The sequence below is a fragment of the Myotis lucifugus genome, unplaced genomic scaffold (assembly GCF_000147115.1).
Source record: "Myotis lucifugus unplaced genomic scaffold, Myoluc2.0 scaffold_3, whole genome shotgun sequence".
Lineage (NCBI taxonomy): Eukaryota > Metazoa > Chordata > Mammalia > Chiroptera > Vespertilionidae > Myotis > Myotis lucifugus.
Genome location: NW_005871051.1, coordinates 9910765 through 9923477, shown reverse-complemented (window position 1 = coordinate 9923477; position 12713 = coordinate 9910765). Strand labels below are relative to the sequence as shown.

Below are 12713 nucleotides of genomic sequence, written 5' to 3'. Positions count from 1 at the left end.
CCTTCTATTTGAGAAACTCTAGTTACACATATTTTAGGCTGCTGGAAATTATCCCTAACTTATTGATGTCCTGCTCATTCTCCCCCAGTATTTTTCCCTCTCTCTGTTTCATTTTAGAAAGTTTCTGTTGCTGTCTTCAGGTTTGTTTTTTGACCAGGCAGTTCAGAAAAAGATTTCATCTACTTCCTTTGAGACCAAAAATGCATCCATAAGCCTATCTTATCCTGTATATAGTTGCTTTGGGTCCCTTAGAATATCTCAGTTGCCATATTGCCATACGTCTTTTACTCCTTTTTTTGTTTCAACTGTTACCTGTATGTGAACAACTCCCAGATTTTTTTCTCAGGTCTGACCTTTCTTTTGAGTTAGAACTGCTGATCAGATATTTCTTATTAAATATTCTGCCATACCCTAAATTCAGGATTTCTAAAATTAAACTCGTTATTTTCCTCAATATGTAGTGCCTTTTTTTGACTCCCCTATTTTTATCAGATGTTACCTTTTTGCTCTTTTGTTGTTTTTAAAAAGTAAAGTAAAAAGAATTTTACTTGGGGAATTTCATGCCATGCCTTGAGATTATAGATAAGCCGGAAGTCTTAGGAAACCAGGTTTGGAATTTACTGCTCTGTATTTGGAGTTATTAGCATTTAAATAATTGTAATGCCTGTACTTACATTTGATCTTACATATGTCATGTCTTTTCATCCTTTTAACCTCAGGGATAGGCAAGCCAGCCAGCTATATCTCTCATTTCCTTGCAGGAAGGAAAGTAGCACACCTTGAGAATCCTCTAGGTGCCAGGCCTTTCCACTGCTGGTAAACGATGGGAACTGGCCCCTCCCTTCCCAGTTTGCTACTCTTCATTAGCAAACCCCAGTGTGCGATATTAATGTCATAGCATCTTAGAAGTGGGAAGCAAGTTGGAGATTTCTAGTTTAGGACCATGTTAGGGATGATGTGTGGACCTACTCTGGTCTGCAAACTTGTTACTGGTCCACAGCAAGGGCAGTGTGGAAATTATGAGTAAGCTCTAAACACTTCTGTGAAGATGTGGCAGCCGGTGCATCTTTCCGCCATCACCTGAGAACCACTGATCTAGGCCAGTCCTCCCTGCAGTAATAGTCTTTTCAAACAACAGTTTTGGCAAGTGCTTACCCACTGGCTTTACTTTCCCTAGGACTTGCTGTTTCTCCTCTCTTTTCTTTTTCTATTAATGGCACATCCGTCCTCCTAGTTATACGGATTCAAAGTCACTGAGTCCTTAGTGACTTTCTTATCCTTCATATCCAGTCACCAAATTGAGTTAATTCTTTGATGATAATGGCCCTTATATGTCTTTTTCGTTCTGTTATCTCTGGCTTTTTACTTTAGTCACTCCCATGTCTTTCAGTTGTTAGTTGTTGACTCTGAAATCTGTATCTCATCCCCAAGTGCGCTCCAGTTTATCATTTCCAACGGTTTTGCCACCGCTCCCTCTCATACCTCAGCTCTACTTGAAATTCGCTGGGTCTGAAATGGAATTTATTTTTTGCCCCAAATCTGCTCTTGCTCCTGTTCCCTGGTCATTGCTGGTGGAAACTGCTGAGTGATTATTGTCCCTTCCATTTCCCTTGCCCAGTTGTTACCCCTCATCCTCTCCAGTTCTGCTGTTGCCACTATGGTGTGGCTCCCTGTTATCTCTTACCTGGAGTTTTATAATCATTTCCTCACTGTTCTCTTCTTCTGTCTGTTCCTCCACTCACATCTGCTGATGGTGTAATCCTGCTCATGCACAGCTCTTACTGTGACCTATTTTCTTAAAAATCTACACGGTTCTTCACTGCCTTGGAATAAAAGGTTCAACTCTTTAGTCTGGCGTTCAGGTGTAGAAAGTTTACCTTACCTACCATCACTCTCCTACAAACCCCACACTTTAGCCAAACCAAGCTACTTGCTGTTCTCCATCCTGTCCATCTCTGTATCTTGGCCTATATTGTTTTATCCTTGTGAGGTACCTTTTGTGTCTGATCTTCAAATTCTGCCTTTTCTTCAAGCTTCGGTTCTGTTGTCATCTCCTCTGCAAAGCCTTTCTCTTATCCAGCAATCTTTCTAGTGAACATTAATAGCACTTTATCTATGCCTCTCTCATGTTACTTACTGTTTTGACTTTGCATTAACGATACAGCCCTTAGGGCTCTGATACAACTCCCAAATTGACACTTGCTGTGGGACTTGGGGCAACAATCTATCTAATAAAGATGGATATGCTAATTGACCCTCACACCATCGCAAAGATGGTGATGCCCACAGCCAATAAGGAGGGAATATGCTAATTGACTGCCCCGCCCTCAAAGATGGCGGCACCCAGTCCCCTCAGCCCTGCCACGCGCCTGCTTCCAGAGTTCCCCAGTCCTTTCAGCCCCCCAGCTGCCCAGGGCCGCCCGAGGCTCAGGTAACCAGGGCCGGCCGAGGCTTGCGCTGCCAGCAGTGGCAGCAGCAGAGGTGTGATGGGGCATTGCCTTCCCCTGATTGCCGGGTCACCTCCTGCCCCTGAGGACTCCCAGACTGTGAGAGGGGGCAGGCCGGGCTGAGGGACCCCCCTCCAGTACATGAATTTTCATGCATCGGGCCTCTAGTTCATAATAAAGATTCCTGGGCCCCATCCCATGGAAACTCTGGTTTAGGTCTCAGGAAGGTCTTGGGAATCTGACATTTTAAAGAGCAGCTAAACTTTTCAAATTTGAGGTCAGATGTTTGAATCATTGTTCTGACTGCCCCACAGTTTCAGGTACTGAGTCTATCCTCTTGAATTGTTTAACTTTTGGGATGCATTTATCTTGTCTAAATTACATTGCAAACTCCTTAATGTTTTGTTTCTCCTCTATGGTACTTAGCGTAGTAGACATACAGTAACTGTTGAATGTTGAATAAATGAAAAGGTTGAAGTAAAAGCCTTCAATTGGTATACCTGTAGAGAGTGTACACTGAAGGGAACATGTTTCTTAGGACATACACTAAATGGAATTTGGCCGACAGCCTGTTAATGGGCTATTCTGAAGGAAAAGGGAGGGATGCCGCTCGAGAAGAGAAACCAAGCAATGATTTACAGAAGATGAGTAAGATAACATTTTGTTTGTAGGGTCACATGGGTGCTATTTGTTTATGTTACAATTGAAGAGAAAAAGAGAAAATAATTAACATGGTCTGTATCCAAGCCTAGTGTGCCTTATTTCCAACAGTAAAAAGTGAGATAGAAAGGTGCCCTTTCTAACCTGGTGGGTAGTGGACATTGCTGACTGACCGCTCTTTCTCATGGAGTCTGGATGTGCCCTTAGCATCCTTTTCAATGCAGTGCTCCCAATCAGTGACATTAGCATAAAGACAGAAGAAAACCTGGTGTATGAAATGTGTAGGACATCTCCTGTGGTTAAAAAAAATTCTGTAGAATGATTGTGATCCCTACAATAAATTTTTGTGTGTGTTTAGCAAGAAAAGCCAGTGTGTCTAAACGGGCAGCTCTTTGGTAATGTACTGTTAGAATTCACGGCTCTATTTCTGGTATGACCTATCTTACGAAATTATGCTGTTTCCTCATAGCTGTCATGTCACTTACTGAGACTTTTTATTAAGTAAAGGTAAGTAATATATTCTTCCTAAGAGTTTAGAAGACACAGAGCACTACTGTCTAACTCTGATGTGCTGAGAAGGTTAAGCTTAAAGCATTGGGTTGCCTCTGTTGCCTGCCTTATTGTTGAAATATTGTGCTTATTTTCAGCTCTGCTGGAATTCTCTTCCACTAATTTTGTTAAGTATGTGTTCACAGGGCACAGATTTTAACCCTGTGCATCCAGCTACCCTTCCTCCCCGCGTTTCCCTTTTCTAGAAGGAGCCTCACAGGTAATCAGGTTTTCACTTCTCTCTTTGCACCTTCCAGGTCAGATGACGATGACACGGAGAGTAGGAGCTCCAGGGTGACCCAACTTTGCACTTACTTTCAGCAGAAATATAAGCACCTCTGCCGCCTGGAGCGGGCAGAATCCCGTCAAAAGAAATGCCGGCACACGTTTAGGAAAGCCTTGCTGCAGGCGGCCAGTCGAGAACCAGAGTGCGCTGGCCAGTTAATCCAAGAACTGCAGAGAGCTGCGTGCCACCGAACCAGGTCAGAGCCGTGCGCAGCGCCCACTTCTAAGGAACCTGTCCTCTCTTTTTTTGTACTTTCTGAGAAGATAGCTGAGACACGGTGGGCTGCGGGCACTTAAGTCTGAAATATTTATGCATTGTATTTTGGTTTTGTTGCTCAAATAAGGTTCTACATGGATGGCAAAATAATACTGCATGAGCCGACATTAAAATTAAAGCATTACTGCCCAGCTGGGGGTTGTAGGTTCAGTCGAACCCTGTCAGGGCACAGATCAGAAGGTAGCTGATCGATGTCTCTCTCACTTTGATGCCTGTCTGTCTCTTTCTGTCTCTCTCTTCCTCTCTCTCCCCCTTCCTCTCTCTAAGCATGCTCTCCTGTGAGAATTTTAAAAAAATTTAAAGCATTACTGTATTTTTCTAGAGTTTGATTAGAATTTATTCAGTAAAGGATAAGAGAATGTTACCTATCTTTAAAAAAAAATACAATGCCTAGAAATTTTGTATGTTATTTAAAAGTAATATTCATAGTTTTTACTATGAAAGTGGCATTTTACATTTTTTATTTTTAAAAATTTTTTATTTGAAATGTGTTTCTGTTAATATCTACATTGTATGTTTAAATACTTTATTAACACTGGATGTCTTTGGGGGGGAAAGTCACTGTTTATAGTGCAGATACTTGTCTTACTGTGAAAAATATATAAAAAGGGCAGTGCCTGGCCAGTGTGACTCAGTTAGTTGAGTGTCGACGCATGAACCAAGGGGTCACCAGTTAGATTCCAGGTCAGGGCACATATCTGGTTTGTGGGCTCAATCCCCAGTAGTGGCCATACAGGAGGCAACCAATCAATGATTCTCTCTCATCATTGATGTTTCTATCTCTCTCCCTCTCCCTTCCTCTCTGAAATCAGTAAAAATATATTTAAAAATAAAATAAATAAATATTTTTTAAGCGGGGAATCTCCATAAATAATAATATCATCATTCACAAAACAGAACGAGCACTGTGAACATTTTTATTCTATTTCCTTCTAGTCTCTCTTTCTCTTTCTCTCTCTCTCTCTCTCTCTCTCTCTCTCTCTCTCCCCCCCTCCTCTCTCTCTCTCTCTGTGTGTGTGTGTGTGTGTGTGAATCTCCAGTGAGCCATGTATTTGTATTAAAAAGCAAAATTGAGATCATGCTATATGTATTTTATTCTTTGCTTTTTTCCCACTTAACACTGAATTATGACCTCCTTTTTACTTTAAAACATGACTTTTAATGGTTTCATAATATGAATGTCAGTCTTTACATTTTTTCATTTTTATGTATGTAATTAAGCAAAATTAGATCTATATTGTCTTAAGAGTTATGTGTCCATTTTTCCCCCTTAAAAATATAGCCATTCCCCAATGTCCTTAGATTGTTTTGAAAATATGATTTATAATGTTTATATAATATTTTATTGATGAAAACATCTTATTTAACTAGCGAAATAATTTTCACATTTAGAAGGCTTCGTTCTGTATTGAGTATTATTTCACACTTTTTAGTTATTACATTTTCAGGTAACCTTGAATATATATAGTATGTGAACATTTTAGGAATTTATATCTAAATTTTAGTAGTGGTTGTCTCCAGATAGTAGGCTTGACTGTTTATTAGGTATCATACTGTATTTGATGGTATTTTAGATGTGTTATCTTTTCTTATCTCTACTTTACAGGTGAGGCAGTTGAGACTTAAGTAAGGCTAAGTAACTTGCCACGGTCACACAGCTAGTAAGAGGGAGAGCTGATTTTCAGAACCAGGTCTGATTCATCTAGTCTCATGTTCTTCATCACTTTTCTCTACAATCTTCTTTGTGAAGTAAAAGGAATCAAAATATCACTTTAATAAGAAGAAAACAGATAGGCATAGTTAAAACTGATTTTTTTCTTTTGTTAGTAGATTAGGGAAACTGTGGAACTGGTCATTGTAACCCATATTTACATTTATTTAGTGAATGTAGAGAGGTAAAATGTTGGTATTACTTTATAGTAACATAGTGTTGAAATATTGTCCTGCATTCTTAAAGCATTTTTTAAAAATTATTTTTTTTTCCTTCCTTAGCATAAGCCGGACCAAGTGGAGGGAGGTGGAACCAGCAGCATGCAGTGGCATGGTGAAGGGTGAACAGTGCACTAACAAAGCCCTTCCATTCACGAGACATTGTTTCCAACGTATCCTACAAACTAAATTGAGTGTGTGTTCAAGTCTTGACTCATTCAGGGCTGAGTGTTTCATTCTTTTTTTTTTTTTTTTAAATATATTATTGATTTCAGAGAGGAAGGGAGAGGGAGAGAGAGATAGAAACATCAGTGATGAGAGGGAATCATTGATCAGCTCCTCCTACACATCCCCTACTGGGGATCGAGCCTGCAACCCGGGCATGTGCCCTTGACCAGAACGGAACCTGGGACCCTTCAGTCCGCAGGCCGACGCTCTATCCACTGAGCCAAACTGGCTAGGGCTGAGTGTTTCTTAAGCCAAGTGAATGACTTTTGTAATCATCTCTATTTAATATTTAAAATAATTTTTATATAACTTCTAATTTCCATGATGTCCTCTGGGTAATTTTTTCTGTTTATATCATTGCAGTTGTTCATTCTAGAATCACATTGCAATAAGCAAAATTGACAGCAACTAGCGGGTTCTTCCAGTGGCTGTCACTTGATTAAATTTTGTTAACAGAATTTCAATCCATCCAATGGTTCTAGATAATTTGTAACAAGTAGCTGTAACATTGATTGATGGAAAAATCAAATCATATTATTAAGAAACTGTTTTTAATCTTCTAGAAACATACAGTTTTACAGTGTGCCTTTTGCTGTGGTTTTAATTTGCTACTTGTATTGAGTACAGCGCTGATTTGAAATGAATAAAATATAAACATCGCTAAGAAAGAAAATACCTTCAGACAGAAAATACTTGAAGAAAACTTATAGTAAGGGCTTCAGGCTGGTTATGAAATCTTATTGCTCTCACTTTTATTAAACATTTAAAAAGAGTAGCACTTAAAAAATTTATATGGTAACAGTTACTTAATGTACTACCTGACTTTTGCCCTCCTTTCTATTCTTGGGGTTGTATTTTCACAACTTTTTTAGCAGCAGTTTCTGTGCAGTAAAGGCTTATGAAGAGTCTTAACTATAAAAGCATAAGGGAAATAAGATACTTCCTTAATAGATATAAACTAAATTTCGGGGAAATGTAGTTAGAGGCTAAAAGTATGGATGCTTAAAAATGTTGGCCCTGACTGGTTTGGCTCAGTGGATAGAGCATTGGCCTGCGGACTGAAAGGTCCCAGGTTTGATTCCAGTCAAGGGCATGTACCTTGGTTGCGGGCACATCCCCTGTGTGGGGTGTGCAGGAGGCAACTGATCGATGTTTCTCTCTCATCGATGTTTCTAACTCTCTATCCCTTCCTCTCTGTAAAAAATCAATAAAATATATTTTTTAAAAAATTTAAAAAAAAGGTTGGTGCTGTAGAGCTGATGTTCCAATTTTAGTAGTACAGTTTTGATTTAAAAGGAATTTTTCTTAAGTTGTAAGTTTGAGTTTAGTGTTGGAAATATGAGGTGAAAAATCCAAATTTGGGTAGATGAGACTTTTTTTAGAATTATATCTATAGCTAACTAATTATGTTGTATTCTTTATTTTTTCAATAACAGTATATATTAAATATTTTGTATTAGTTTCAGATGTTTTTATTCTTCGTGGTGAGTATCATATATGAGGAAGTTTTCCTTATAAGAAAGTATTGTTATTTTTAACCATTATAGTGGAACTTCTGGGAGGTAGCGTGCTAAAAAGGAAATGACCTTGCTTCCCCAATAACAGAAATCAGAATGACCATAAAGGAGACGAGTATTTAGGTGCCCGTTGCAAAATAGACTCCTTCAGGCGTATCTCCTGATAAATAATGATAAAACTATCATTGTTTTCCCATCTCAGGAGTTGGGTTGGTTCTTTAGCGTTTATAAATAATAAAATTTATACTTACTAAGCACAAGTGAGGAAAGAAGAAAATTTTACGTAAAAATTGAAACGTTAAGTAGAGTTGCAGTGTGTTTGATTCCTAACTTAAAAAACCCCAGACATCCTCTTGAACCGCTCTCAGCAGCTCTTCTCAAGCTGCACGGCCAAGTTTGCAGATGGACAGCAGTGCTCTGTGCCTGTTTTTGACATCACACACCAGACACCTCTGTGTGAAGAACATGCCAAAAAAATGGTAAGTCCAGATTTTATTTTCTGCAGCAGAGGCTTTCAAACTTTTGATAGCTTTCCATAAAAGGAAGTATTTTGTGACTTAGTACAAACTATGTATATGAATCACTGAAATAAGTTTTATGAAACAATACTTTTAGTACCTGATACTTGCTAGGCTGTTCTATTTTACTAAAAAAACATTGCTGGTCTTGACTCATTGAATTGATTTCATACCCTCCTTTATAAACAGCAGCAGTGTTTTAGCAGTTTCTTAAATATGGGTATTTTATTTACTATCTATCCCTATTCTATACTTCTCTTCTCCTTAAGTTATATTTTCTTAGACCTAGCAGATTTCCCATGCTCCTTTTTGCCCTATTTCTCTAGGTTTTTGTTGTTTTTAGATACAGTTCTCTGAATGTTTTGGCTATTTGTTAAAATTTTGGCCAAAAGCCAAACCTTGCTGTGTTTGTATTGAACAATCATTATTTTTGTTAATGTTAATGTTATAAGTCTTAATTAATTGAGAATAGTTTAGAGGAAAGATGAGTCTGAATTAGTGACCTATCTGATTACGCAATCATTTCAAATACATGCACTTTTATTGTTTTCACCCATCAGACACTTAATGAGTTCTTCTGCTATGTGCAAGGTATTGTTAAAGCATATGTACTACAATGCTGAGGGAACAGTTCTTGCCCACTGTAGGCACGCTACAGTTTCAGGGGTCCCTGATTGAGAACAGAGCCAGTGATCTTTTGGTGCTCGGGACGCTGCTCAACCAACTGAGCCACACCGGCCAACGCAGTTACTATTCTTTCGATACTATTGTCTATTCTTTGTTTATTTATTTAGCTGTGTTATTGCTGAACTCATCAAATCGAAGGTGACATTGGTTGTAAAAACCACTTTTTGTATGTACCACCAAGGAAGAAAAAGTTCTACACAGTGCATTTCTTACCATTTATAGGTTTGTTAGACATAGATTCTATATCATTCTTGCTTTCAGCTGAATTATTTGACCTGTGGAAGGTAGTATTTTCTACTTACATCAACTATAATCCAGCTTCCTCTCCTTTGTGGTTATTTTCCCTTCTCATTGGGATTTTGCTTTGCAAAAAAAAAAAAGGAATTGTGATCAGTTCTTCAATACTGAATGTTTTTGCTTCACTAATAATAATTTTATACCCTGCTGCTCTTTGTTTTTCTGCTTACACAATAGTTTTTCCTCTACATGTAAAACCAGCAATGCATTTACGTTAATTCAAACAGTGACGATACAAAAAGCTGTGACCAACTTTGCACATGTGTGCTACTCCTCTCATCAAAAATGATTCCCCGTTGCCTATAAAATAAGTTTAAAATCTTTAGTAGGGTATTCAAAGTCATACATGATCTGGTATCAAACTTCTTTATAGCTTACTTCTGTACTTCATCCTCCATTATGCCCCAAGTACCAGTCAAACACAATTATTTACTGTTCTTTTTGACTGGTTTCTGCTATTTTCTTTAGCCTAGAAAGGTCTTCCCCTCAACCCCAAGGACTTAAAAATTTTACTTGTCTTTTAATCCCACAAAACTAAAAGTAATTGATTTTTCTTTCGTTTTCCCAGAGGTGTTTATGTCACTATTGCCCAATTTTCTCTACTGTATTTATATATGTATTCATGTTTTTGCCATGGCAGAGTAAATCCTTTGAAACTGCAAATTAAATTTTAAAATATTTTATGCTACAGCACCCATCACAATGTCTTTAAATGTGGGAGAGTGATATGTATATGTTGAATTGATTTGCATTATATAAAAAATGGGGTTTTTAATTCATTTGTTTATTATATATAATTTTAGGTATTTAGTGTATTTAGGCATTATGTAAAATATTAAAAGATATAGGTATTTTTTTTTTTAGGTAGCTGTTAGATTTTCCCCAAATAATCTCAGTTTAAAAATACCCCTTTATTTATTTCAAAGGATAATTTCTTGAGAGGAGATAGCTCCCGGAAAGTTCAGCACCAGCAACAGAGGAAACCCAGGAAAAAAACCAAGCCTCCTGCCCTTACCAAAAAACACAAGAAGAAGCGAAGGCGTGGACCTCGTCGACCCCAAAAGCCCATTCCCCCTGCAGTACCCCAAGGGAACCTCAGCATGCCCACCAGCGTCTCACTGCCAGTGGAGGCCTCTCAGATCCGGTCAGTGACGCCCGAGTCCACGGGTTCCGATTGTTCTCAGGACACCTCGGTTCATTCACTTCTCTAGTGCTGGAGCTAGGCTACAATACACCATTTGGTGCATCAGCCTAAACTTTTTAGTTTTCAGCACAATTTTTACCAAATATCTGATTGGGATATATCTGAAATAAAGCTTTTGTTTAAAACAAAGAGAGCAGATGTTGAAATTGAGGATTTAATTGTCTACTCTCAGACTTTTCTATTCTACAGAAATTCCATATATGTCCATCAGAAATTTGATGCATTATTAGTTTTGGCAGGGGTATGCATTTGACCAGATGAATGAGGCTTCTGTTTCAGCTAAGCATTTTAGTTTTATCTGTTTATTTCATTTTTAAATATTATTATGTTGACCAGATTTGAAATCCTATAAAAAGTATTGAGACACTTGATATACCAAACTGTAATTTATTCTAATTTGAAGTATAAAATATTATTTTGAAATGGTTGTCTCAATACATGAGTAAAGGTTGTAGAAATATGTGACTATATGTGGTGAGGTCGGTTTGCTTTCAAATTTCCTTCTTTTAAAGTAGGAAGGAGGCATTTTGAGTTAGGTTTTCCCGATTTCTTGCTTGAGGACCCTGTCTGGGGGGCATGGTGTGAAGGTCAAGGGGAGCGGTGGGGCAACCATGTCCTCTTCCCCAGGAGCCCATCCACGCCAGAGCTGAGTGCTGATGAGTTGCCGGATGACATTGCCAATGAGATCACTGACATTCCACACGACTTGGAATTGAACCAGGAGGACTTCTCGGACGTCCTGCCACGGCTGCCTGATGACTTACAGGATTTTGATTTTTTTGAAGGTATTGTCAATATTGTTAGTCAAGAAAAGTGAGTTTTAGCCCTAACTGGTTTGGCTCGGGATAGAGCGTCAGTCAGCCTGTGCACTGAAGGGTCCCAGGTTCGATTCCGGTTAAGGGCACATGCCTGGGTTGCAGGCTCCATCCCCAGTAGGGGGCGTGCAGGAGGCAGCCGATCAATGATTCTCTCTCATCATTGATGTTTCTATCTCTCTCCCCCTATCCCTTCTTCTCTAAAATCAATAAAAAATATATTTTAAAAAGTGAGTTTTAAAATGAGTTCATAAAAAGGGAAATAGTTTTTTGAGATGTGTTTGAAATATTCATTATCACATAGAATGTCTTCCACTGTAGATAGAGAATATGAAGCTGCATGAGCTAGTTTCTCCTTTCCAGAAAGTAAGGATTGTGCAATTTGTTCAACCCCATATAGACTTAGTAGGTGGATAGTTCAGTAGCCATGTTAAAACTTCACTCCTTTAAAATGAGTAATTATACTCGAGTTAATTTATTTTAAATATGTTTTTATTGATTTCAGAGAGTGGAAGGGAGGGGGAGAGAGAGATAGAAACATCAATGATGAGAGAGAATCATTGATCGGATGCCACTTGCAATTGATTGGATTAACCCTGCAACCCAGGCATGTGCCCTGACCAGGAATTGAACTGTGACCTGGTTCATAGGTCGACACTCAACCACTGAGCCACACTGACCAGGCTTGAGTTTCCTTTTGAGCAAAGACATTTCAAACTTGAGTTTATTGAAGGCATTTAGAACTTGTTCTGATTTTAATACTCTACCCTGTACTTTAGTTGAAATATACTTTTCCAAAGCAGTTTGCTTAATCCAGTGGTTCTCAACCTGATGGTCAAACGACCCTTTCACAGGGGTCGCCTAAGACCATCCTGCATATCAGATATTTACATTACGATTCATAACAGTAGCAACATCACAGTTATGAAGTAGCAACAAAAATAATTTTATGGTTGGGTCACAACATGAGGAACTGTATTTAAAGGGCCAGAAGGCTGAGAACCACTGGCTTAATCCCACCAATTATCTGGTGTTTTCATGGGGAATCTTTTACACTCTTCGACTGTTTCTTTCACTATTAAAAGCTGGATATTTTTGTGGTGAATTAATCAAGCTTCTAACCATAGATTTTTTTATAAATATTGATAATAAAATCAGGGTAGGCCCATCAGCTTCCATATTACAAACATTACTTACAAATGGAAAAAGAATGAAGATTGAGAGGGAAGTAGTAGAAAGCAGTGCAGAAGCCTTATAAAAGTTAGCTTGTGAAATGAGTCGAGTGCCCAGTGCTGTGCTA

At 38.4% G+C, this 12713-nt stretch overlaps 1 protein-coding gene across 4 annotated transcripts in view; it reads left to right on the top strand.

The window, feature by feature from the left end:
- Nucleotides 1-12713, top strand: part of INO80D (INO80 complex subunit D) — a 52027-nt gene that overhangs the window by 27399 nt on the left and 11915 nt on the right. For all 4 annotated transcript variants that reach the window (XM_023760532.1, XM_023760535.1, XM_006082432.3 and 1 more), the window contains 5 exons: nucleotides 3914-4138; nucleotides 6211-6320; nucleotides 8238-8371; nucleotides 10321-10538; nucleotides 11226-11383. In XM_023760532.1, coding sequence (XP_023616300.1) covers nucleotides 3914-4138; nucleotides 6211-6320; nucleotides 8238-8371; nucleotides 10321-10538; nucleotides 11226-11383 — 845 coding nt within the window. The remainder of the gene's footprint in view (nucleotides 1-3913; nucleotides 4139-6210; nucleotides 6321-8237; nucleotides 8372-10320; nucleotides 10539-11225; nucleotides 11384-12713) is intronic.